This window comes from Vicugna pacos, unplaced genomic scaffold (assembly GCF_048564905.1).
Source record: "Vicugna pacos unplaced genomic scaffold, VicPac4 scaffold_20, whole genome shotgun sequence".
Taxonomy (NCBI): Eukaryota; Metazoa; Chordata; class Mammalia; order Artiodactyla; family Camelidae; genus Vicugna; species Vicugna pacos.
Window position 1 is genome coordinate 41180629 of NW_027328741.1, and position 27256 is coordinate 41207884.

Genomic DNA, 27256 nt, shown 5'->3' on the forward strand with positions numbered 1-27256 from the left:
GATAGTTAGCATTTTTACTTTATTTGATCTCACTCTCTTACTTTACCTCCCCAACCTCCTCCACAAAATGATGGTGAACATCCCCTCCTGGGTCAGAAGGCTAAGTAGGAAGTACCAATCACATTGAGGTGTGCTTTGTTGTTTTATTTTTCAAAACAAACAAGTTTCATTCATGTGATTTAGTAAGATCAGAAACAAATTCTACTCAATAAATGGTAGCCAAAACGTGTCATCATAGCTGCTCATCAGGTTTGGCCCCACGTTACACACTTTTACATGGACATGTGCCATGTGCTGTCATGGGAAACGGTAAGTGGGGACAGGGCCTCTGCTCTCACAGGGCACACAGTCTGGTGGGGGAGGCGGTGTTCAATCATTGCCCTTTTTTTTAATGTACTTACAAATTATGGGAAATGCTATTTAAAAAGAACAAAATGAGTCAATGAAAGTGAAAAATACAAGGACAGTATTTAGGCTGAGGGAAGACAGGGAACCTCTTTGAAGAGCTGACACTCCAGTGAGACCCAAAGGACAAATCCGGTGCTGCAGGTGAAGGGCAGGGACACACTGATAAAGGGCTGATATCCAGAATATACCAAAATTTTTTAAACTCAACAAGAATGATGAATAACCTGATTAAAAAATGAGCAAATTGCCTGAACACACATCCCATCAAAGAAGAAATCTAGATGCCAAAGAAGCCTAAGGAAAGATGCTCCACAGCATCTGTCATCAAGGGGATGCAGAGTGAAACAGCGAGATACCACTGCACACCTGTCAGAACTGCCAAAATGCAGAACACTGACAGCACCGAATGCTGGTGAGGATGTGGAGCATCAGGAATTCTAATGCATTGTTGGTGGGAATGTAAAATGGCCCAGATACTTAGGAAGGCGGTCTGGCATTTTGTTGCAAAACTAGACGTACTTCTAACATATGATCCAACAACTGTGCTCCTTGGTGTTTACTCGACGAAATGGAAACCTATGTCCACACACAAATCTGCATACAGATGTTAATAGCAGCTTTATTCATACTCAACAGAATTCAGAAGCAACTAAGCTCTTCTTCAGTAGGTGAATGGATAAATAAACTGTGGTCCAGCCAGAAAATGGACTATTATTTGGTGCTAAAATGAAATGAGTTATCAAGGCATGGAAAGACATGGAGGAACCTTAAATGCATATTACTAAGTGAAAGAAGCCAATCTGGGAAGATTCTGCAACTGTCTGATTCCAACTGTATGGTGTTCTGGGAAAGGGAAAACCACAGAGACTAAAAGATCAGTGGCTGTCAGAGGCTAGAGGGGAAGGAGCAATGAATGAGGTGCAGCACGGAGCATTTTAAGGTCATTAAGACAGACGACTCTGTATGATGCTGTGATGGTGGATACATGTCATTGTACATCTGTCCAAACCCACAGAGTGCACACCACCAAGTGTAAATCCTAGTATCAATTATGGGCTCTGGATGATGATGACGTGTCAGTGTAGGTTCTCCCATTGTCACAAATGTACACTCTGGTGCAGGTGTCAATATTGAGGAGGCTGTGGGGACAAACTGCAGTTCATACACCTAATTCAGCCCCAGCCACCGCTGTTAATAAAGCTCTGTGGGTGTGTGGACTGTCCGGCTGTTCTGGCATCTGAACAGCAGAGCTGAGCAGCAGTACCAGAGATCAGGAGCTTTGCAGACCCTGAAATATTTACCCACAAGCTCTTGACAGAAAAAGTCTGCTGAGCCTTGTTCTAAGTGAGTAAAAATTCACCCTGATGAGACAGGACAGCAGGGCCCAATCCAGGCATGGTTAATTGTACTGAAGCAATGTTTTAGTTCCAACACTTTGCTGAAGTCCTGCAGGTCCAGCGACAGAATGTAGCCAGGAAGCGTCTGCAGGAGGAGGCGGTAGCAGGCCTTCCAGCCAGGCTCCGGGATGCCGGGGGCCGCGCGCTGCATGGGGGCCTCCCGCTTGAAGAAGGTGGACTTGCAGTGGAAGCCGATCAACTCATAGAGCTCGGAGAGGAGGCAGCACTGCTGAATTCTCTCCTCGGAATACTGAAGCACAGGGAGAAAAGCAACAAGCATCTGAATGAAACACGTAAGTGAAAAAAGCCCGTAAATATATTTTCCCTTAAAACAGAGACCCGATGACACAGGAAGGAAGAGGAAGGCTGACTCAGTGCACTGACGGGACCGGATGCAGAAACGCAGGGAAGCAGCGCTGTGCAGACGCTCCAGACCCCCTCCAGGCCCCACCTCTCCGCGTTCCGCCTGTCCTTTAACTAGAAAAGCCCGTATTCCCTGAAATAGAGGAATCTGCTACATAAACATGGGACACAGAGAAGGGAAAGAGGAAAAGGAAGGGAAAGTAAAGGAACAACAGTTCATCTAGAGCCTAGTGTCTGGGCGGGATTTTCACCAAACACGCAACTTCTCAAAGCACAGAGCACACAGAGAGGGGTTGACAGAGTGACTGCGACTTTTGCTCCTTAAGCACCAGATACCTGCCAGCACACGCTGCGCCCGTTACTGAATCATTACGATCATCTCAGAAACTATTACTACCCCAGCTCACAGGCAAGGAAATCTGAAACTCGGGGAGGAATTATTATCATCCTGGACAAATTCCCACAGCTCAGAAGTGTCAAAGCCTCCGGCAGACCCTGGACTAAAATGCTCCTCATCACCACGGGCCCTGAGCCTCAGGTTGAGGCCACATCAGGTCAGCACGGGCCCAGAGCACGAGTCTGTGGGACAGGGAATGCTCCCACTCGAAGTGCCAGGTCAAGGCCCTCAGGAACTTATGAAATGAAACCAAATCCCCAAACTCATTTCCAACCCACTGCCCTGTCAGGGAGGACTGTTCGGCACATCTGCCCTGTCACCTGTGCACAAGCTGAGCAAGGGGCACAGACAGTGATGTGACGTCCCAGTGGAAGTGGCTCGGAGACCACTTCATCACAGGACAGATTCTCCCGGCTTCCAACGTTAACTTTCCATTCCATTTCCAACTGGAAAGTAAGTTTAGACTTGTTTTCCTCTCTTAGAAACAAAGAGACTGGTAACATCAGCGGGAAACTCAAGACGGAGGAAGAGTCTCCTGACCATTTGGTAGGATAGGCTGGGGAGGGAACAGAGACAGGTATCAGAAAGTCCTGTGTTCCAGTCCAAAGTCTGCACGTCACTCACTTTGACGGTTTCCATTTTAATACATATGATAAAATCTGATTATGACTGTTGGGAAAACTAAATGAAATAACATGCCACTAGCATAGGTGTAAAATCCTCCATGAGTGTTCCAGAAATGGTCGTGACCGTGGTTAGTTACTGTCTGCCAAGACTTGTGTTCTAAGCTCACATCACCCAACCAGAGATGTGCCAGAGAATGCCTCACCAGCCAGCAGCCTTCTCCAACTTGGAAACTCACAGTGTCTGAAGAACAGGCAGTGGCGGATGCTTCGGGGCACTCTGGAGGTAGCAATCCAGTGATGACTTTAAAAAGCAGGGGAGAATTTAGGGGACCATACAGTTCAAATACAGAGTACTCATTACATGTCTACAAATATTCATGTCTAGCCATGATGACTCAGAGAGGAAATACATATTCAAACGTATATCATTTTCCCACATAAGTGCATTAAAACAATTTGGAAAGAGTGTAACTTTCTTCTCTAGATCACACAGCGGGGATTACAAGGTTTGTACTGACAGCCCTACTTGTAAATCATCTGCAAACGTAACTGGGTCCACTATCAGTCATCATCATTCAAAGGGAAGGATAGAAAAAATCAAAGCCAAGCTAATACGCTCCAGTCTTTTGTTTGGTTACGATGTCACAGAGGAGATGGACAGCTCAATAAGGAACCACTCTGCCGTGATTACGGAGCCCGGGGAGCGGGATGGGCGGCAAGATGTATGAGGAAGCTGCAAGTGTGCCCGTGCTTATAGGCAGGTACCCAATGTCACCTTGACAACGTGTGAAATGTTTATGCCCATGTCCTCATAACCTGACATGTATTAAAGAGAAATGGAAACATATAAACGTCCAATAAACTTGGTGGATACACCGTCCAAAGAGCAAAGTCACAGTTTGACAACTGGCCATCCCGGTACCTTGGGAATCATTCTTGGAGAACCTTAAAAACCACTCCTCTGTCCTCAAGAAGTGCTGCCTTTTTGTCCTATCTTTGGCTCAGGGATACCGCACGTTCAAGGGAACTTCAATGTCTGCACAGATTTGACTGTCTTTCTCCAGGTTCACTTGTCCATTCTGAAGAGGCCTGAGTTAAGTCAAAATTCCATAAGATTAATTACCTCCAGTGACAACTCAACGAACCTGCAATTACAAGCCAACTGAACAGGACTGTCCTCAGCTAAAAATCTCACCCACCCTTCACTGCTTTCTTAAACTCCTCTCCTGGCTAATTGCAACAGACTAACACCACCCTCCACCAAGTTCCCCAACTAAGTCAAAGAGAAAGTAAGGTCCATAAAAGAGAAGACAACTGCATAATTACCTCTGAATTCCTAGCATATAATAATGTCAATAAATAGAACTATGATTATGGCTTCTTTCCTTTAAAACCTTTCTGATTATTTAAATGAGATCATGGAAGGGAGGTGTTTGGGTCCAGTATCTTGACCCAGAAGACTCTGGGGGCCTTTTACAGAATGGCTGTCCACTGATTCATTCAAAACTCACCTTCTCTTTCCGGGAGGAGCTGTGATTATCTGCCAGGAGTTTGTTTTCTCTCTCATGCCAGAAAAGCTTTAAACTAAATCCTTACTTTGGATATGTTATTTTTCCCAGCTTCCAAAAAATTTACTTTCCTTACTTCCTTGCCTTGAGGAATGCTTTTATTCTTTTCTTTCTAATTCACCCTTTTATAAAGCAGGATTCTCAGGATGCGCTTGGCCTTACATAAGAACAGCCATCCAACTCCCAGTGTGAGAGGCCTCAGGCTCACCTCCTGCCCTCCTGCCAGGGCAACTGAAACACAGTTCAGGAGCCAACCGGCACCCCAGGGCTTCTAAGGCTCACGTATCTCCCAGAATCCCTGCTTTCTGGTTTGTCTTAGCTTCTGAGAATTTCCCCTCACTTTCTTGACAAATAGCTGTGCAGCTTGAAAGATGAGGAAGGAAGGTTTTTTTCTTAATCAGCATTTTAAGGAACTTATGTAATGAAGGTTTTCACGAGTTTATAGAACCTCCATTGCCGAGACAGAAAACACACTAGATATTTTCTAAATTTAGCTATCATGTGCATTTTTTCTTTACTTTGGTTTTCTTAACTGCTTATAGACATTTTTTAATTAAAAAAAAAATAAGGCCCCAAATAGGATAGAAAATTGAAGGGGCAAACAAAATTAAAGGGCAAAGACAGAAAATGAAAAGTACTCTACAAAGTTAATAGAGTAAATACACTATGGATCAGATCAGCAATTCTCAGTAAGAGCTAATTGAAACCTGACCATTAGGTAAAACGTCTCTCCTGTCAGGAGATGGCCAACAGAAAATAGAATTAAATCAACAAACAAAAATTCGAACTCTGGTGAGGTATAGAAGTCTACCAGCTAAATGTGTCTTCTTCTGGAAAAGAGGGAGACTCACCAGCTCTTTGCTGTGGAGCCTGAGCCCACGGGAGGTCAGTGAAGTGAGCTCTTTAAGTACCCAATTAGCAAAGTGAGAGATGAATAAAGAGATGTGAGCTTTGATGACAGAGATGATACTACTATTCACGTGTCCTGTAAAGTATGTCTTCACGTTCAGTGATCAATACCTCGGCATCCTCAGGGATTGAGATTATAGGAAAATGCACAGCCCGGGCCCAGACCTCTTCTGTGATTGTGACAATGCACTTAGATATCTCAAGGGCTCCTCCAATTCCACCTGCAAAGAGCTGACTTCACGGTGCTCCTCCCATAGCCGTCCTTCCCAGGGCACCTGGTCGGGGGACAAGGTCTCCCTGCCTCTCCCAGCTCAGGCCCATCACTCACAGATGTGACAGGACCTCTCCTTCAGGGACCAATTTCCTCAGTCAATGAGTTCCACCACCCACACCTGTCCTACCAGGTACTCACTGGCACTCCCTCAGCACCGACTCTGTGCTGGGGACCACGCTGCACACTGTGCACACATTATCTCACTGGATCTACACAGCAGTCCTGGGAGGTCGGTACATCACTGTTTCAATTGATTAGATAAATTGTTTCACTTCCTTGAGTGTGTCATCCAAAGTGACACGGCTACTCAGCCACAAACCTGGGACTGAAAATCACTTGAAAATTGAACACTGCTACATCTCGCAGCCACCCTACTCTGACTCATCACATCACCTCCTGCCGAGCCTTCTAAATGTTTCTAAGCATTCTATAAGACAAAAGGGATGTACGAGAGCACCACACTCCCCTACTAAAAATCTGTCAATGACGGTCCACTGCTCTTAGGAGAAAGCCCCACTGGGCCTGAGCACAGCTCAACGGCCTGGCATCCTCGTTCCTGCGCTGCAGCGCCGCCTCACCCTCCACGCAGCTCTACACGTGCAGTGTCCAGGACAGGGATGCTGACTTCGTATAACCCGGGGCTCGTCTCACTCAAACAATGATCACCCTCTTCAGTGGTCACCTACTTCAATGCTGACTCTCAGAAAAATATTTTCTCTGGATGAATCAAAATCTTTTTCCTTACAACTTCCCATCATTGATAACGAGCTCCCCCCAAAAGAAAGAAGACTTAATCCTCAGTCTCCTTATCTGTAAAGTGCGAATAACAAGGAAATATGAGAGGTTTTAATAGAAATATTATTCATGTGAGGCTGAGGGACAATTCCCAACATACAGTAAGCACTCAATATATGCTTACTTAATATTAATAAGAATAGATTCCATTCCAGCAACCTTAAAACAATGCTTAATGGCTTTGTCGAAAAGACTACCGACAAACTGTTGGACGAACCGTTTTGAGCAGATCAGCACAAGCGTACTGGGAGAGGTAAGCGGGGACTCCAGTTACAGCTGCAGCCACCCAGCACTACGGGGCAGGAGCAGTTGCTCAAACTCTTACTTGTTGCTTGAGCATTTAGTTGTAGTTACTGAATAAAGACAGGTATTATTTAGTCAAAACTCCTGAAACATAAATCTTCAAAGATTGATGCAAATTATGTTTCAAGTACAACACTCTCACTGGAAATTATTTAAAAAATGATAGTTTAAGCTCCTCCGCACATCAAAAGGGCATTTTCTTAATATAACTGACTATATATACTGAAAGGATTGTTTAAAAGGAATTAAGATGAAGCCTTACTGAATAAGCTCTCAGTATCATCTACAAAAACCCCACCGAAAGGTCTCATTTCTCACTTCCACATAGGTGTTCAGGTGGCTTAACCTGGGTCTTGGTTTCTTATGACACGGGGGTGGGAAGAATTGTGGATAGATTAATGTAGCAAATATAAACCTAGGGTATTTGCTGTGTAGGAATCCTAGAAATAAATAAATTGATATATATTCCCACTCTTAGGAATCTCAGCCTTTCCATTTACAACAGCATTAAAAATAAAATGAGAGATACATTTAACAAAATTTTACAAGATTTGTACACTGAATATTTTGAAGTATCACCAAAAAATATTTAAAAGATATACATATATGGAAGGCATCCCACGTTCATGGAATGATAGACAATATTGTTAAAAATGTTAAGACTCCCCTAAGTGATCTACAAATTTAATGAAATCCCTATCAAAATTCCAGCTGACTTCGTTGCAAAAATTGAAAAACTGATCCAAAATTTCATATTGAAATGCAAGGGACCCAGGTCAGACTAAACAATCTTGGAAAAGAAGACAAAGTTGGAGGACTCACTGCAAATCTATAGCACTCAAGTCATTATGGTTCTGTCATAAGTTTGGATTCAGAAATCTATGAGACATAACAAAAAATCCAGTGGGGAAACTTACATTTACAGTCAGTTTTCCAGAAATGTGCCAACAACACTCCATTGAAAGTATAGTCTATTCAACAAATGGCGCAGAGACACCTGGGTATCTGAAGGCAAAAGAATGAATCTGGAATTTGGACCCCCGTATTTTATATAACAAATTAATATTAATTCAAAATGGATCACAGACAGAAACGTAAAAACTAAATGTATAAACTTTCTAAAAGAAGACAGTATAAATCTTTGTGGTCGTAGGATAGGCTATGGCTTCCTAGATACAATACCAATAGCACAAGTGATAAAACAAAACAGATAAAATGGACTTCATCAAATGAAAATCATTTGTTACAAAGGACATCATTAAGAAAGTGAAATGAAAGGGGAAGGGGGTAGCTCAAGTGATAGACTGCATGCTTAGGAAGAAAAATAAAATGAATAAATCTTATTAACTCCCCCTAAAAAATTGTTTTAATGTTTAAAAAAAGTAAAGTGAAATGACAATCTGCAGAATAGGAGAAAAATCTTGCAAAGCATATATCTAATAAGAGACTAGTATCCAGGATATAAAACAAATGCTTACAAATGAACAATACAAAGAAAATCGACCCAATTTTTAAATTTGCCAAGGATTTAAATAGATACACAATTGGCCAATAAGCATCTGAAAAGATGCTCAGCATCACTAGCGAAATCAAAATCAAAATGAGATCTCATTTTAAACTCACTAGGATGGTTATAATCAAAACATGGACAATAACAAGTGTCAGTCAGGAGGCAGAGAAATGGGAACCCTCAATATGCAGCCGTTGGAAAGGGGCAATGGTGCAGCTTCTTTGGAAAAGCCCGATGTTTCCTCAAAAGGTTAGAGTTATGTGGCTGAGCAAGTCTACTCCTACATGTAGAGTCATCCTTCAGTGTCCTCGGGGGGTTGGTTTCAGGAACACCCCACCCTGGATACCATAATCCAAGGATGTTCGAGTCTCTTTACAATCAGCCATCTGGATCCATGAAGTGGAAACTACAGATATGGTGGGCCAACTGTACAGCCAACAGAATGGAAACGTATTCTCACAAAAACTTGCACATCAATATTCATAGCAGTATCATTTAGAGTAGCCAAGAGTTACTAACAATATCCATCCATCAATGAATGGATAAACAAAATTATCAAGAATAGTCCCACAAACTTTTGGTAATTTCATCTTTGACATAGGAGGTGAGAACATACAATGGAGTAAAGACAGCCTCTTCAGCAAATGGTGCAGGGAAAACTGCACAGCTGCATATAAATCAATGAAGTTAGACTACTCCCTCACAATATACAAAAAAATGAATTCAAAATGGCTTAAAGAATTAAACATGTAGACAAGACACTATAAACCTCTTAGAAGAAGACATAGGCAAAACATCTGACATATAATTCAACAATGTTTTCCTAGAGCAGTCTACTCAAGCAATAGAAATACAAGCAAAAATATACAAGTGGGTTCTAATTAAACTTACAAGCTTTTGCACAGAAAAGGAAACAAAAAGTAAAACAAAAAGACAACCTATGGAATGGGAGAAAATAGTTGCAATAAATGACAGTGACAAGGGATTAATTCCCAGAATATGTAAACAGCATTTACACTTGATAAAAAAGAAAAACAAACAATTCAATCCAAAAATGGGCAGAATACCTAAAGAAACATTTCTCCAATGAAGACATGCAAATGGCCAATAGGCACATGAAAAAATGCTCAATATCATTATCAGAGAAATGCAAATCAAAACTGCAATCAAGTATCACCTCTCACCTGTCAGAATAGCCATGATTCAGAAGTTCACAGACAGTAAATTCTGGAGAGGCTGCGGAGAATTGGGAACCCTCCTACACTGTGGTGGGAATGCAGTTTGGTGGAGCCATTGTGGAAAAATGTATAGAGGTTTCTCAGTAGACAACCTTGACCTCCCATATGACCCAGCAATCCCACTCCTGGACATATATCCATAAGGAACCGTAATTCAAAAAGACACTTTCACCCCAATGTTCACAGCAGCACTGTTTACAATAGCAAGACATGGAAACAACCTAAATGTCCACTGACTGACGACTGGATAAAGAGGTTGTAGTATATTTGTCCAATAGACTACTATTCAGCCATAAAATAATAATAAATTAATGCCATTTGCAGCAACATGAATGGACCTGGAGAGTGTCATTCTAAGTGAAATAAGCCACAAAGAGAAAGAAAAATACCATATGAGATCGCTTACATGTGGAATCTAAAAAAACAAAAACAAAAACAAAAACAAAAAACAAAGAAACAAAAAGATAAACTAATCTACAGAACAGAAACAGACACAGAGACATAGAAACCAAACTATGGTTACCAGAGGGGAGAGGGTGTGGAAGGAATAAATTGGGAGTTAAAGATTTGCAGATACTGAGTATGTAAAGAATAAACAGCAAGTTTATACTGTATAGAACAGGAGAATATATTTAATATCTTATACTAACTTATGTTTGAAAAGAATATGAAAATGAATACAGGTATGTTCCTATTTAACTGAAGTGATGTGATGTACACAAGAAATTGACACAACATTATAAACTGGCTAGATTTCAATGAAAATATTTTTAAATAGACCAAAAACGAAAAAAAAGGAAAAGGATATTATCAAGCAAAAAGAATAAAGTACTGATGCAGGCTACAACATGGATGAACCTTGAAACTTTATGCTAAAATCAGCCCGTCACAAAAGGGCAAATAGTCCCCTTTAAGGTGAAATGTATCTAAGAGTTTATTGTACTACTCCTGTAAATTTTCCGGAGATTTGAAGTCTATCAATATCAAAATAAAATGTATTATTCATTAAAAACATAAAACGCTTCGTCACAGGAGGGCTTTAATTATTATATGCAGAAATGTATGTAAAGCACTTGGAACAACAATTTTCGCGTCCACACACAGTCACTGCTGTCACTGCCACTCGGAGTTTGGTGCCAGCGCTGATGAGAGCTGCCTCCACTCGCTCCCCTGCAGACAGTAGTGAGGGCCTGAGCTCTGACAGGCAGGGTTTGCGTGAACCTGGGTCAGACAAAGCCACGTCCCAGATTCTGCGTTACCCAACTTTCTTATACAAACTGCAGCATGTAATGTAAATACGCTAGAGGGATGTATCTTACAACACCGGGAATACACACAATGTTTTACAGCAACTATAAATGGGGCATCTATTGTACACCTGAAACATATATTATATTTTAAATCAGCTATGTCTTTATGAAAAATTAAAAAATAATTTAAAAATGTTATCACTTTAATATTGAAATCGGTTTTTAAGTAACTACTAAACAGCTTAGAATGTATAAAAGAATTTAAGTGTGCTGTTTGTTTACATATTTATTTACTTTCAGCCTCCTGCTAAAAGAGAAATTGAACAATTTTTAAAACACAGCTTAACAACCATAACAACAAAAAGGCAAAACTGAGAGTGAAGGGAAAATGGAGATTCAATACTTAAATGAAAACAGGGGAAGATAAAGTCATAAAAATGGATTCCATGAAGTCAGGGCAAGTGTTAAAGGCCGACTAGAAATTCAGCTGTAAGATTCTTGGCAGCTAAAGCAAAAAGAAAAAGATGATGGGGCAGGTGGTAGAGCGTGTGCTTAGCGTGCACGGGGTTCTGGGTTCAAGCCCCAGGGCCTCCACTAACAGATAAATACACCTAATTACCTACCCCCCAAAAGAGCCCCAAAGAAAAGAAAAAGAGAAATTTCTTTCCAAAAAACACCTGATTTTAAATTTGAATTAAATACTTACAAAAAAAGAAAAATAGAAAAGATGAGTGACACTGTGAACGAAAAGCCCAGCTGGGATAATAATCTAAGTCACAAATCTAAGTGTGTTAAGTGTCAGTTTACTGATCTAAGTTTTGCTGGGCTAACTCGTAAATCTGAAGTTCAGTGTCAGTTTACGGGGCTAACAAGCTAACTCGTAAATCCAAGGTCAACAATTGTCAGTAATGTGATCTGTTCCAAATTGATAAGCTTCAGTGTACTGATTCCTTGCTTTTGTTGTTTGAGAAATTGGCTAATACCTCCATACTTGTAATTAACCACATAAAACCTCATGTGCAAGTCTTGGAGGTGCTCAGAGCTTCGGAACAGAAGCCCCTCTGAGCCCGCCGGCGTAATAGATCTCAGTGCTCCAACCCTCTGAGTGGTGCTTGTTTCTTGGCTGGCCTGTTGTTTCCGTAACAACGCAAGCGATAATGCCCATGAGATAAATCTGCGGTGGCTGCTGGCAGGTCCCCATGTCTCACGTGGGAAATTCTGAAACATCCTTCTCACCACTCAGTCATCCTCAGCCCACACCACACCTCCCGCTGTTAAATGCAGGAGCACATAGAGGGCCCGGCCTTTGCTGTCTCTGTGTCATCAGAGTGAGACAGGATGGAAGGGGGCAGAGCACAGCCATTCAAGGAAGGCCACAGCAATTAACATCAAAATGGTGAAGGATTCAAACCCCAATAGGCCTTGAGGCTCAGGATGAAGAGATTTAACTTCTAGCAGATCTTGAGCTTCATTATACACCCATTGTAATAGTAACATGGTGAATAACACTGCCCCAGGCAACATGGCAGTCCCAAAGCTAGCCATAAAATGTCAAAAGGTGGGAAATGGCCATCTCCCTGGGAATCCCAGCCCCTTGCCCTAAGGCTGGTCCTTCTACATATTAGCATATGAAACCACCAAGCCCAAGAAACAAGCAACACAGTGCCACCTCGCGGTGACCACTCTCTCTCCCTCTTCGGAGAAGGCCCACACTCTGTAGGTGGAGTGTGTACCTACTTTTAATCTGAGCATCAAACCCCCACACCTCGTGACATTTCTCTTGCCTATCAATGTATCTCTCTGAATAAATCTACCTTTACTCAACACTGGCTAGCTCTTGAATTCTTTACTGCAGGAAGCCAAGGAACAAAATCTGGTGGGGCACATCCCAGGGGCTCAACCAAAGCCTGGGACACAGCCCTTCTCATGCCCCTCATATTTTCTCTTGTATCAACAGGACTGGGTTGTGAAGGGAGCTCTGAGGCCCCAGCTAAGGGACAGAAGCAGCCCCCAGGGCTCCAATTAGCGTGCAGCCTCTCCCCCATCAGGGGCCCTGGGGTCTGCCCGGTTCTCTGTGTTTTTTTGTTCTGCTGACTCCCCAGCCAGAGAGCGTTCTCCTTAGGCCTGGCTCCACAAAACCCTTCTCTCCACAATACAAGCACATCATGTCACAATCCTCTTGTTCAACCATAAAATGTTCAGCCCACTTTTTCCTTCCCCAGTTAAGTACCTAAAAGTCCTCCCTCCCATCCCACCAATTCTTTCTTAGTGAAAACTCAGCACTCCCCGCACACTATCTTGAACCCTGGTGCCTTGCTGGCTGGGACCGAGATGTTTCAGTCTCAAACAGCCTGAGTCCTTTCTCTTTCCCCTTTCTAACTTAAAAAGGCCTTCCTGAGTCTCCCACCCCTCTGATTCTGAACGTCAGAAAATGCTGAGGTTACAGTCACTATGTGAATACCTCCAAGGTTTTGGCTAGGTTTCCTTTGCAAGATCTTCATTTAGGAGCTGCATCAAGAAGTTTAAAGAGGCTATTCTTACATCTGAGCGGAGGAGCCTGCAAGAAATTTAAATGGCTTTGAAGAGAGAGTTAACCAGGGACAGAGAGGTCGCAGGTCTTAGTCAAAAGTGTCATGAGGCAAAATGTTCTTCAAAGGCTCAGGGTGGCTTCTGAACATGGAGTCCTCAGGGAGGAGGTGACAGGCAGTGAGTAGGGTGAGTGACACAGGGTACTCTCCCCCAGCTGGGAAAGAATTGGATATATTCTACTTTTCCAATTTCTTACTACCTTTTTCTGTTATTGTCACATACAATTTCCTACGAATTAAGAATATCGATGTCAGTCATTTGGGCCAATTGGGAGAAGCTACACGATGCCATTCACAGGGCTGGGACATGACAGCCACACCAGTCTAGGTTGAAAGACCAGTGGGAATATTTCCATGGTAATCACGGGCATGCAGCAAACTCCCAGCTTCAATGACCTCCTCTCAAAGTTGGCGCCAATAAAACTACCAAGCAAAGTGCGTGATGATTATGGCCAACATCTGTTTATTAGTTAAGTGCCCGTGAGAGCTGTCGCTTAATGGGGAATGAGTACGATCAATGAGGCCCTGTCTACCTGGCCACACGCGCCCTGCCTTCCTGCCTTGGTGCAGCAGTAGAATTTGTTAAGCTGAGATGAACGCCCCCAGAGCAGCCCGACGGGAAAGCTCCCAGCTCTGCACGGCGAGACGTGTTCCTTTCCTTCTCAGAGCTGATCACAGTTTGCTGTCGTCTGTTTTTATGTTTATCCCTTTTGTAACTGCCTCTCCTCCGGAGATTTTGCTCAAGCAGCACAGGGCCAGTTGTGTCTTGCGGCCTGCCGGATATTTTGGGCAGGGAAACAGCCGAGCCCACATCTGGCTCTGGTGCTGAACGGAGAAGGCACAAGTCCCAGGGGCCCATGCTGAACCGAGGCCCCTGCACCCAAAATTATGGTCTGACTTTGGGCAAATTATAGTCTTTTTTACCCTGAGATTCCTCATCTGTCTATGAAAATAACTGCCCATGGCACACAGAGTTACAAATATTTAAGGAAATCACCGAATTCACAACCTAGCCAAAGGGCTACCAGTGCATCCTCAACAGACAAATAATGCCTTTACGGCTCTGACACACGCGAAGTGTGGTGGCCGCACAAAGTGTACACTGCTAAGTGCCAGTGTGTTAAGTGCTTCATGTGTGCTATAATACTCTTTAGAACTTAACAACAATCCCAGGAAGAAACGAATATTATCATGCACATTTCACAGATTCACCAACAGGTTAAGAGTGGTTACATTCTAGTCCAAGGCGCTATGGTGAGGAAATGGCGATTTCAACGTGAATATGGCCCCAGGCCTGGGCTCCATCTCTGTCCCATCCACCTGACCACTTGCCTATGAAATCCACCTGTCCAATACCCAAGTTTGAAGCCGGCCAGCTCTTAAATGCAATGTGTGCCACAGTTTGTCTATGTTCCTTAATTACCATAAACAGTTCTTAGAAAACACTTCAGAAAGAAAAGTTGGACTCACGTCCCTTCCCACAAAGAAGAGGAATTCTGCCTTGCCTTCTCCTGTAACTTGGAGAAACCCTTCCCATTCACCACCGAATCCTTTTGTATGCTTCCTCCGTGTTCATGTTTGCACACGGCTTATTAAAGTAGAAGTTACCTGCAGTAATTCCATCTCGGTTCCTTTCCAAGGTTCCAGATTATCCATAATCAGGGTAATATTATAATTTTCTGTGAACGAAAATACTACAATGTGAATGAAAATACTGCAACCATGTCACTAAACAAAGAATGCTGAAACCAAGTCATCAGCGGCTGCCGCCACTCCCCCAGTGAAGACAGGCCTGCAGCCACTCACAACGGTGCCCTCTGAGCAGACTCAGAATAAGAAAGGACAGATTACTGGCCCTAGATAGCTAGGTGCTTGTCTAAAGAATATATTCAGTGAGCCCAAATGTTTGCGTCCTCCCATATATTGAAAAGCACTAAATTCTTGAACTTGAGATACCTGGCTTTCTTTAGATAACAAGCAATCTTTTATTGTTCCAACTACCTGGTCTTTGTTATAAAGCTCCTATATAATCCTAGCTTCTCCCCTACTCTTGGTAGAAGTCCCTCAGAGTGCTCTGAGAGGTAGTCATCCTGGGTCTAGCCCTCCCGACAAATAAAACATAACACTTAACTTTAGGCTGCACGTTTATTTCAATCAAGTCCCAGAATAGACACAACTCATCAATTCTGTAATGGAACACACTGGATCAGGAACCAAAAGCGAGTAGTAGTCCCGAAGAACTACGGCTCCCTCTTTCTTCCTGTCATTATACAATCCCACCAGAACTCATTACTTTGCTGTCTGCTCCTCTGGCAACCAAACTCATAAAAGAGTGAACTCAGAAGAGCACCATGCTGGGGAGAACCCCCCGCAGCAGCACTGCAGGCCGCCTGCCCTCCCGCACGCTCTGCTGATCCCTAGTGTCCTCCGTGGAGACCAGGCCAACAGAGCTGTTCCCTACAGCTGCAAAGTCCCACATATTAAATAAAAGCATTTTATTTTATATGACATGTTACGTATATAACCATCTCTGAAAACAGCTTTGCCAGAAGCCCAAATCTTCAAAATTAATCTGCAAAGGCAAACCCGGTCCCCAAGGGAAAAGAAGCCTTAAGACGATGCTAAGGCCTCCAAAGTCCTCTCCACAACCATCAACCAAACTGCCTGCAGGTCTGCAGCTGCAGGAGGCTACATGTCTGCTTTTAAAGCAACCCCTTCCTGCCCTCGGGAATTACAATGTCCCTCTATGCCCTTCTCAGGGTAAGAGCAGCCGTTGCAGAACCTTGCAGGGCAGCACTGACAGGACTGGACAAAGAGGATCAGAGCTAAACTAAGCCTTCTGATGACACGAGCTTGTCACTCTGTCACTTTACAGATGAAGATATATATATAGAGAGGTGGGGTGATATTGCTCAAAGTCACACAGCTAATAAGTGGCGAAGTATATAACTCTGCTCCTTCCTCCTGTGTGACACCCAACTGGGACACTCACAGGGTTCTCTCGTGCCTGCCTGAACAGTCTTTTCCTATCACTCATGACACACCAGAGTGTCTGAACTTAGCCTGCATTTGCAGCATATTTTCCCTCCAGTTTCTCAGGAATAAGGCCGTTCGGGCCTGTATGAATTCCGGCTTCCTGAAATCTCCGTGCTCAGGCTGGCCTTGCCTGTGCATCCAGCCCACTGCTCAGAGGCTCTTCCTCCACTGCAGGAGGACGTTTCTAATCTTCACAGGGACACCCCCTCATGGGAGCTCTCCTCTCGCCCTCAGCACGGCAGGTGTCCCAGACCTCATCCCGAGCATCCCCATTAGGACGGTGTCTGCCCAGCTCTGCTAGTCAGATCAGCAGCCTCAGAGCCAGGGATTATGCCCAGGTCACACTGCAAACCTACTGCCCGCCTCACAGTCCCCAGCCAGCAGGTCACCTGGAAGTCACAGCAAGTGCCCCACCCAATCCAGAAGTCTCTTCTTTTGCCAGCACCACTGATGACTGGTTTCCAACCTTTGGTCAGTTTCGCACAAAACAGCACCTTCTACAGTGAAGCGGGTGGTTTTTCTTCTGCGCCTCATCCTTACTGGAAATTTAAGGGAAACCAAAAGGCCTTTTCTCAACCCTTTTCTGATGACACCCTCCCACCCACAATACTCATATGCTCAAGAGTTTTGGATCCACATGATTTTCTTTCCCTTACGCTAAGTGGCTCAAAAAATTGTGGGGTTCTTTCTCCTTTGAGGGTATTAGTACTCAGTTTCTTGGCTTTAATCTGTTTTTGTCTCTCTCTTTAGTGACCCTAGCAGTTGCCACCTCTTACTCCCTTCAGCAGCCTCCCTCCCAACATCTAGTCTAGGAAATCAGCTGTGACGAGGGGCCCGGGGGCAGTCACAGAAGATGCAACTAAGGCACAGAGAGGCTACATAATTTGCCCAAGAAATCACCTTGAGCCACCAACAGAGTATGTCACGTCCCTCTGTTTAACTCTTATGCTAAGCAAGTTAACTTTTTGTAGATTATGTTTATAAACAGATGAGTTATGAAAATACATACAAGGACACACATCAACTCTAAGATATTCATTAACTCCACTATTTTGTTTCTATTTATTTTATTTCTATTAAAAAAATTAAGAGCCCCTGCAGTCAATATAGCAAAATTTTACTGGGTTTTAAATCCAGAATATAGAGGGGTTGTGTCATTACTCATTCTTATATGTATGTTCACAAGACAAAATGATTTGAAAGTCTCTCTCCCCTCCCCCTACTCACTACTGGCTCTCACCTGAGATCCCAGACCACACATCTAACAACCTTTCACTTTACCCACAGCTGAACTCATCAGTTTTCCGCAGAACTCCCTCTGCAGCTTTCCCTCCTCAGAGCACAGAAGGACCATCATTTACCTCATTAATCCACCCAGAAACCTGGGCCTTACTCCATCCTACCTTCACAGAAAGCATTGATCCTTTCCTCTTTACCATCTAAACATGCCTTCAATCTGTTCGCTTTTTCCCACTGACCATCCCACCTCTCAAGTTGAAGCCAACAACACTGCCCGCCTGGACTCATGAGTCTCCCAAGTGGCCCCACAGCCACTCTCCCCTACTTGAGACAAATGGGATTGTGTCACTCCCACGCTTTTTGGACTCTTTTCATACCCACTCTTCTTAGAATAAACTTCAATTTCTTCACCTGGTGAAGGTCTTTGCCATGAAACTGTCAGCTCAGGAAGGGCAGGACACGCCCTCGTCCCTGGGCCCTGCCCTCTGTCAGAGCATCAGCTTGGGAGGATTGAGTTCTTAGCAAACTACTTCACTTATCCATACAAATCCATGGTAGATTAGAAAGATTTTATATGTTGATCTCGACTATTAATTTGGGGATTTTGCACTGGCAACCTGCAAGTATATATTCTAATGATTGTGTCTTCTTAAAACCACACCCAGTTTAAAGGAGTATTTGTGGAATGCCTTCGGAGTAAAAGGGACTGTACTTTTACAGATTTTATGTTTTATAATATGAACAACCCGGACAGGGTCAAAAATAGAACCGCCTCACAAGTGACAGAAGGCAGGTGAGACGCATATAGCAACAGGTCACAAAGATGGTAAGAGCAAAGTTGTTTCTCCAACCCCCGAAAAAATTCCTCCAAGAACTGAAAACTCAGAATTTTGAAAGTAAAATACTATCATCTAAAGAAAGAAAATAAATAATCCTCTTCATCAGGGTTTCTAGATCTGACTGCAGAGTTATTAGCAGGCCATACTGAATCCTAGCACAGAAAAATCAGATGGACTAGTGATGAGTAAGTTCCAGGAAAACGGCAGTAACTCCTCCACTTGAAAGAGGACACACACTCACTTGTTCAAGGTGATTGTAAACCACATTCTGCAGAAATTCAGAAGATTCAGGCACCGATTCTAGATGGTGATGACAAGGAAGGACGGCTTGGATGCATGCTTCTAACTGAGTCACCGGCATTCTTACACTGCAGGGGGAAATGGAGGCCCTCAGCCAAGAGCACAGATGTTCCTGTCATGTATCCCAGGCCGTGCCTCGGGGACTCAGTGTCCTGTAGCAGTCCGGCCCCAGGCGAGGACCCGCAGCGTGGCCCACGCAAGCAGGAGGGGCACTGTGCTTGAGAAATCCCATCCCCGATGGGGGCAAGAGGGGCTGGTGGGGTTGTGTGAACCTATAAATGCTCATAGAAATACACCTGCATACATTCAAGAGATAAAATTCAAAGTAGCAGGCTATTTGAAAAAATTTCAATTGTCAGTGTTAATTTTACCATTCCATTCCACTTGTCCCCTGCACTCTGAGATGGGCTTAGGCTCTCTCACACTTGCAGCTCTGATGCAATAGTTGTGAAGTTATTTTTCTTTGCTGCAAGTGTCTTCGCTCCCAGTGTCACTGTGACTGTCGTCTCTTAACACAGTCAGATATCCTCCTGGATCTATCCCTGAGTTCCTTGCTCCTGCTTCTCAGATCCTGAGATAAAGAACAGGTGAAGGCACATGACTGGAAAAGTCAATGTGGACTTGACCAAAGTCCTCAGTGACCACCTAGGTGAGTGCTGCCCACCCCTTACCTTCGATTCTCAAGGTTCTGCCCAGGGTGACATCCAGACAGGAGAGAGTCCTGGGCCCTATTAAAAGCTGTGTGGCTTGGGTGCAGGGAAAGCTGCAGGTGCTGGTTCCATAGCCGGTCCCATCCACATCTCTGCTCCTCTCTCTCCCGAGGCCCCGCTGCCAAGCCCTCAGGCTCCCTGAGCTTCTGTCCTTCTCTTCTACTCTACTTCAAGCCCTTTTCCTCTTCCTTTATTCCCTGATTATCCCCAGCTGGAGTGATATTTCTTTTTTTTTAACATTTTTTATTGATTCATAAACATTTTACAGTGTTGTGTCAAATTCCTGTGTTCAGCACAATTTTTCAGTCATTCATGGACATATACACACTCATTGTCACATTTTTTTCTCTGAGATTTATCATAACATTTTGTGTATATTTCCCTGTGGAGTGATTTTTCTATCATAGAATCTGAAAAAATTTCCTGCAGCTGAAAAAGAGGTGCCAGAGGTCAACGCCCATATGGTGGTTCCTGAAGAGAGCCCCTGGTTAGGGGAACCCTCACCAACACTCACGGGGCATCAGGCATGTTGCAGGGTCGACCACCCCCAACAAGAGTTTGCTGTGACCCCAAGGCACGCACAGCATCCCTGCTCACTAAATTGTAGTTGTAGTCCTTTATTATGAAGCAAAAATAAAAAATTTGCTCATGTTTCTTACTAAAATTATTTATGAGGGAGAAAAAAAATTGTAATAGAAAGAACAAATTTCACTCCATGTTAGATGTGTTCATTTGGCTTTAATCCTGTACCTTGTTTTCTAGGCTCAGACTTGCTATCTCTGCACCTTTTGTAAAAGAAAGTTGCCTTTAGCCTGAAATATCCAGGAGGGCCTATTCTCCGGGCTCTGATCTTTAAGGATATTAGCTCTTCTACACTTATGTATAGATGGAAAGTTGTAAAATAGGGAATAACCATTCTTTTTTTTTGGAGGTTTTACGGGGGCACCATAATTTGACCCACATGGACAGCTGCAGGAACAAAGGATTTCAAGGACAAACAATTCATACAGCAAGAAGTTTGTAACAACCAGCCACATCCCCGCCCCTTTTTGGTATAAAAGGAGACTGAATTCTGCCCTGGGGAAGAAAGATCTACTGGATATCAATATGCCATTTTCTGGGTCTGCCAGCTTTTCAAATAAAGTCTCTTTTCCTTACTCCAACATCTCATCTCCCGATTTATTGGCCTGTCATGCAGCAAGCAGAACGAGTTTGGACTTGGTAACAAAATGACTGCCTTAGGGGTAGTATGTCTCCACTGTTACCTCATTTCCAGTATGTCACAACCTATCAATTTTATATGCTTTTTAACAACACGAACAAAAAACCTATTATAAGGAATTGATTCCACAGAAATAAAATTATTTCTACTCCTTCAAAACTTTTTTCTTTTCTATTTTATTTTGTTTTGCATATTGAAAAGAAAATAAAAGTCAAATAATTTTATTTCACGTATTTTTATAGATAGATATTGTAAATACTACAAAGATATTTAAATTGCAATAAAAATTGTTCATATATTAGTATAAAGATATATACACAATCAATGCAGATTAGGAAAGGAGTAGATATTTACTAAAAATCCACTGCACATCCAGTCTTTTACAAGCATATCCTGGAATAAAAGCTCTATTATCCAGGGCTCCCCCACCCCCATTCTCACTACCGAGGCCCTTAGTAATCAACTACCAAGGCACCAGCATAGAACCATGCGATCACTATTTTAGGTATAAATGAGGGAATTAGCTCATTCAATTCTAAAACAGAAACCTTAAAGTAAATACTGAACTTATTTACAGATAAACAAATTTGGACACAAAAAATACAGTTTCTCCCCAAATTCACAAAAATAATAACTGGTAAAGGCAAGATTTGAACTCATCTGCCTGATTATATAGCTATGGTGGAAAGTCCCTTTGACTGTGGAGGAACAGCAGCACAGCCTATCACCCTATCTTTGGATCTGGCTTTAGACAGCCTGAGACAGCACCCCATTCCTATGGAACTCAAGGGCAAACGATAACAATAAGGATTTTATATTCAGTAGTTTCTTAGATCTGATTTATATAAAGTGTCAGCAGGTCAGCAGAAAACTCTGGGAAATATGAGTGGGTCCAGAGCTTTTTGCTGATAAGAAACTCAATCTATCAGGAGAGAGTGACCTTCTCATGAGAGGCCTCATGGACAAAAACTAAAGGCAGCTGAGCAATGAAAACTAGCAAGAACATGGAATTCAAGAATAAGGATCCCTACCATCCCCTGCCCATTTGCCTCTTCACCCTTGTGGACAAGATGGCAGAAGATCCAGGTTCTTGTCCAAGTTACAACATCATGGATTCTCACCCATAAAATGTTACGACTCTATGCTGTCTTAAGTCCTTTCCAACTCAAATATGATGACACCAATATCTCAGCAGAATGTCTATGTCTCCACTTTCTCTCTTCTATTAGGAGACTATATCTATGTCTACAAAGCAGAAATTCAATTAAAAACACCATGCACGAAGCCTGGTGAATGTCTGTGTAAGAGACACTGTTCTCACGCTCAGTGAGTGAAAACTCAGAAAAAGTGGTCCTTCTCCCTCTGCAAGTGGGAGGTAGCCTGATTGTGTGTGTGTGTGTGTGCACGCGTGTGTGTGTAAATCAAATACAATGTATTCTGGGATGTGCACAGTTTTTTTTATGTTACTATCATTTCATGAGGATGAGCCAACCTTTTAAGTAATTTGAATCTAGTATTCTGAGAGAGTCTCAGGTTCTTTTGGTGGAGGATGGGAAAGGGGAAAGGAATGGAGAAAAGAAATAAATGAAGCAAAGGTGTAAGGATACTGCTAGGGAAAGGCAAGACATTAATTTTGTTCCTACTTTCATCACACACAAATTAGGGACTGGCTTTCCCCCATGTCTTGTCAAGCACTGAGTTGCAGAAGAACAGGTGACAGCCCATTTCTCACTGAGCTTGTGACTGTACGTGGCATCTTATAGACACAAATTATTTAACCTGATCAAACAATCTAGCAGCAGGCTGTATTTCTCCTATTTTGAGAGATAAGAAAACAGGAAGTGAAATAGGGTATATAGCTTGACAAAAGTCAGAGGACAAGTAAACTAAAGAGGATGAATTCAAACTCAGATCTGAATGCAGAGTCTGATCTTCCCACTCCCAGGGCTGGAAAATCCTTAACACACAGGGTCCCCAGCTCCTCTGTATTATTCCTGGCACCAAGCATTTCCCATGGCGATATTCTCCAGTTCTCAGACACAGCGCTCTGTGCAGCCAATAACCTCCATTCGACCTTGATCATCTACCTGCCACGCCCACCAGGCTTCACCAGGCAGGAAAGCTGGCTTTCAACTGCATACAAAGCCACCCCTGGTTTATCCTGGACTCTTCAGTGGCTTTTCCAGCGTAAAGGCAGCCATGAAAGTGCTCACAGTTTGTACATGAGCCACACTACCTCTCTCCATCTGTCTCCCCACGTATAATACTTTGCTATGACCATTTTGAGAATCTTGAAAACAAATTTTTAAAAACAGAAAAGAAAGGATTCTGTAACAAGTACTTAATACTTAGAATTTTAAATGAGAAATTACAAAGTGAGTATTTACAAACCGAATCTGCCTTCCTAGGTGTCAGTTTTAACAGTTAAAAAATATAATAGCAAAAAATTCTCACTTAAAAAATTAACAAAATCATCAACAATAATCTGGAATAAACTCAAAAACAATGCCCATGTTGTACATGGAGAAATTACAGGACTGTACTGTGGGGTAAAGTAAGAAGTGTGAAAGTAGAGACATCAACCTTTTGTATGGAGGAAAACAGTTTTGTAAAGATGTACGTTCTCCTAAAGATAATTCAAAATTACTAAAAAATCCCATGACAACACATATCCTTTTTTTTAACTTGAAAAAATTATATTAGAATTCTTCAGGAAAAATGAAGTCATAATACTAGCAAAGAAAAATAGGGATCGAAAAGCAAATCAAAAAATTTGCACTGTCAGATATTAAATAAATTTTTACAATATGTAAGATATAGTGCTAGTGTTGGAAAGTAAGATTGACAGAAATAAATCATGAGCTCAAAAAGAGACTCTAGTGTACATAAGTATTTTTTACAGGTGGGATTTCAAATTAAAGAGCAAAGTAGGAATTCAATAATTGTCTTGGGACAATCACAGAATCCCCTTGAAAAAACAAATTCTATTCCGGTCATAATGACCGCAAGAAAAATTACAGAAAATGATGTAAATATTAGAAAGTACTAATAAGAGCAAATACAACTCTTTGCTCATATCAATTCAGCTTCTCCTCACTGTAACAAGTACCATTATCATCTCCATCTTAGAGATTAAAGAAACCTACAGAAGAAATTTATACCATTATAAGAAAGCATTTCTAAGAATAATATCAAGAATAAAACCCAAAAAGAAGACATTTACCCTCTTAAGATTATTTTGGGCCACAACAAAAATGAACCTACTGAACAAAATGAAAGGCAAGAAATGACAAGGAAAAGCTCTCTGATACATGTTGATGAAGATAAGGGGTTAATGTTCATAACATACAAAGAGCAGTCACAAAGCAACAAGAAGCTCCCTCACTTAAATGTGCGCAAAGAACAAAAGGGATCATTCACTTTTTAACAGTTAGATGGCTAATGAGTGAAAAATGCTCAATACCACACTGGTCATCAAGTGCAAACTAGAACAATGAAAAAGCACTTTTGCTCATCATATTGGCAAATATTTTTAAAAGATATTCTAGCTAGTGTCCATCTTTGAGAGAACAAACTGTGATCGATCTTTAGGAGGATGACATGTCAATGGATATCTAAACTCTGAAAAACGTGTGTACACACTGACTGAACTCCACTTTAAGGAATCGTTTTGTTTAGAAAAAAAATCAGTTCAAAAAGATGTACTCATCAGAGCATTTACACAGCACTGTTTACAATGGTGGGAAGAAAAGCTGAAGTGAAATCATATCCAGCGATAGAGAATTGGTTACATAAGTTATTCTACATCTTTTCATTCCCCACAGGAGGAGGAATTTCTAGATTCACTTGAAAGGAGCCTGTGATTTATGTAGTTGTCACATCCAAGGGCTAAATTTCCAGAAACCTTAACAAAAGGAATACTCACACAAGATCACAGGAATGTTTGTACAAGAAGGATGCCAGTCAAACACTCTTTCTGACAGTGGAAAATGGAGAAAATTTAAGTGTTCACCATCAAGACAATGATGTGTTAAATCACGGCGAGCTGTGGGCACTAAAGTTCCGGTGTTTCGGCGTGGTCCAAGGCCTTGTCACCAGTACTCTCCCACTAAAGGTGTCCTTACACAAGAGACCAAACCTGCACATCAGGAGACCTCTCTACTCTATCTGAAAGGACCGGGTGAGTCTGGAGGGGGAGGACGTCTATGATATATACCTGAGTGAATAAACCGAGCTGCAGAAAACATACAGTATGGCCTTATTTTTCCATAAAGCATATATACACACACATATACATAGAGTTCTCATACACCTGTATGTATGTGTATATATATATATGACATAAGCATAAAGGTCATGAAATATATACTCCACATTGTCAGCAGTTTTTACTCTCAGGGAAAAAGGGGAAGGGAAGTAGGGGACTTTCGGTACCACCACAGTTCTCTTTTCAGTATTTCAGTTAAGTATACTTGGAATTTAAAAGTTTATTTAAGTCCAAAGAAAAATGGACGATGCCTCCACAAGACAGAATGCTATACTGGTCATTAAAAATCATGCCAGGGGAGATAGAATATTGTAGAAAAATGTGTAATAAGCCAAATGGAAAATGGAGGTGTCCACACATTAAACAGGCACAGAGTGCTCTCTGGTTTTTTATGACAGAGGTGATACACACTGAAGAAAATAACAGAAAATAGATGTTAAAGTGTTAATTATTATCTTTGAGTACTGGGACAAGGATAGACGCTTTTGACCCTTTTTTCAGAATTTTATATTAAATACACATTATTTTTCATCTGAAAAAAGCATTTTTAGATGTCTAGTACTGCACATTGGAAAAAATACACGAGTACTTACAGAAACAAATAACTAGGAGACACCGCAGCACCGTCACACAGTGTAGAAAGGGCGATCCTGAATAACACCACGCAGTTACATAAGGACCCACAAAGTGAGAGCACCCGCTGTAACAGGACGCGGCTCCCTTCCATTTGTCAGTTGTGTCTTCAGGGCTGAGGCATTTCTGAGCACGGCCAGGGTCAGTGCTGGTGTCTGGATGGATGCCACTGAAGGTGAGGGCACCTGCAAGCCGAGAGGAAGAACAGAAATCATCCTCTGCTTTTTCTGTCTTATTTCTTTGTTACTTTTAAAGAGAGGAGTAGATAAGATAAACTGAATCTTCCCTACTGAAATTTCAGTAATGAAACCGTTTTTAAAGTGTTCACAACTTATATTCTGCCTATAACTGTCTTTTCAACAAAGCATCATATTTATTACATGCTAATTAACTCAGTTAATTAACTACCTGTTGAAACCTATTAAAGAACATGAAATACACTACGTGAAAGCAACAAGCCTGCAGTGACTACCTCAGCTGTCTTGACGCCAGTGCAGTCAGCCCCCACCATCACGTGGCCCTGAGCTCCTGATGCTGGTAAGAGAGCACGCTGCTGCCTCAGATGGAGAGAAACGTTAAAAGCATTTTCTGAAATCTACAGCACTGACAAAACATAACTGATAAAACCCAGGCTCCTTTGAGGCTGTCATTTCCGTTTCTGGCCAACAACCGTCAATGAGCAGAAACACCCCATTCCCGAGTCATGGGACTCACGTGGGCAGCAGTTTTGGAGAAATTTCCAGGTATAGAATTTAAACCAACTATACATAAAACTCTGAAAAAGAAAAGATGCAATACTCTGATTGTGGAAGACACTCAAAATATTCTCCTAAGCCTTGGTAGTTGGAAAGGCTGGGCTTCTCCTAAGCCAGTTATTTATTTCACAGCCAGTGAGCATCTCCCACAAACCCTGCTTCCCTGTGTCTGCTGGGAGCCTCAGGCACAATGATGCTTTCGATCTTATAAGTCACAAGGCAGATTCGTGTGTCACAAGCCTGCAACTCTCACACAGGCTCAACTCTGAGCCTCACTGTCGGAACTTGGCCCCATTTTCTCACCTGTTTATTTGATATCTGTTCTTCTGTAAGCTGCCTGAAATGCTTCCTGGAACAAGTCAGAAGAATGAGTGGGTAGAGAAACGGACAGATGGACAGGTGAGAGACGGGCAGACAAACAGAGAGACTCCAAGAGAAGGGGAGAAAACAAAATTTCCTATGCAAAACCCTCTTCTAGTCAGGGAAGAAAACCACCACGAAAAAGTGTGAAGAGGCAGGTGGCCTAGGACTGTTTCCTGGATTCCATGAAATGTCACACCAAGAGATGAGAGGGTAGAACTATAAATAATAAAAGAAAAAAAGCATGCATGTTTGAAAAATATATCTAC

The 27256-nt window shown here is 42.3% G+C and overlaps 1 protein-coding gene across 1 annotated transcript; it reads right to left on the reverse strand.

The window, feature by feature from the left end:
• Window positions 1–1764: 1764 nt before the first annotated feature.
• LOC140693659 (trafficking protein particle complex subunit 9-like) lies at window positions 1765–25941 on the reverse strand. Its single transcript, XM_072957374.1, has 3 exons — window positions 25833–25941; window positions 15235–15305; window positions 1765–2055 (listed from the first exon to the last, which is right to left on the reverse strand). The coding sequence occupies exons 2-3, from the start codon at window positions 15280–15282 to the stop codon at window positions 1765–1767; spliced, it is 339 nt and encodes a 112-aa protein (XP_072813475.1). The 5' UTR covers window positions 15283–15305; window positions 25833–25941.
• Window positions 25942–27256: the final 1315 nt, after the last annotated feature.

Excerpts from the sequence above, each read along its gene's own strand:
- LOC140693659 (XM_072957374.1), bottom strand. The coding sequence starts at position 15,282 with ATGGATAATCTGGAACCTTGGAAAGGAACCGAGATGGAATTACTGCAG. Across the intron at positions 2,056-15,234 it reads CCGAGATGGAATTACTGCAG|TATTCCGAGGAGAGAATTCA; the intron begins GTAACTTCTACT and ends CCTGTGCTTCAG.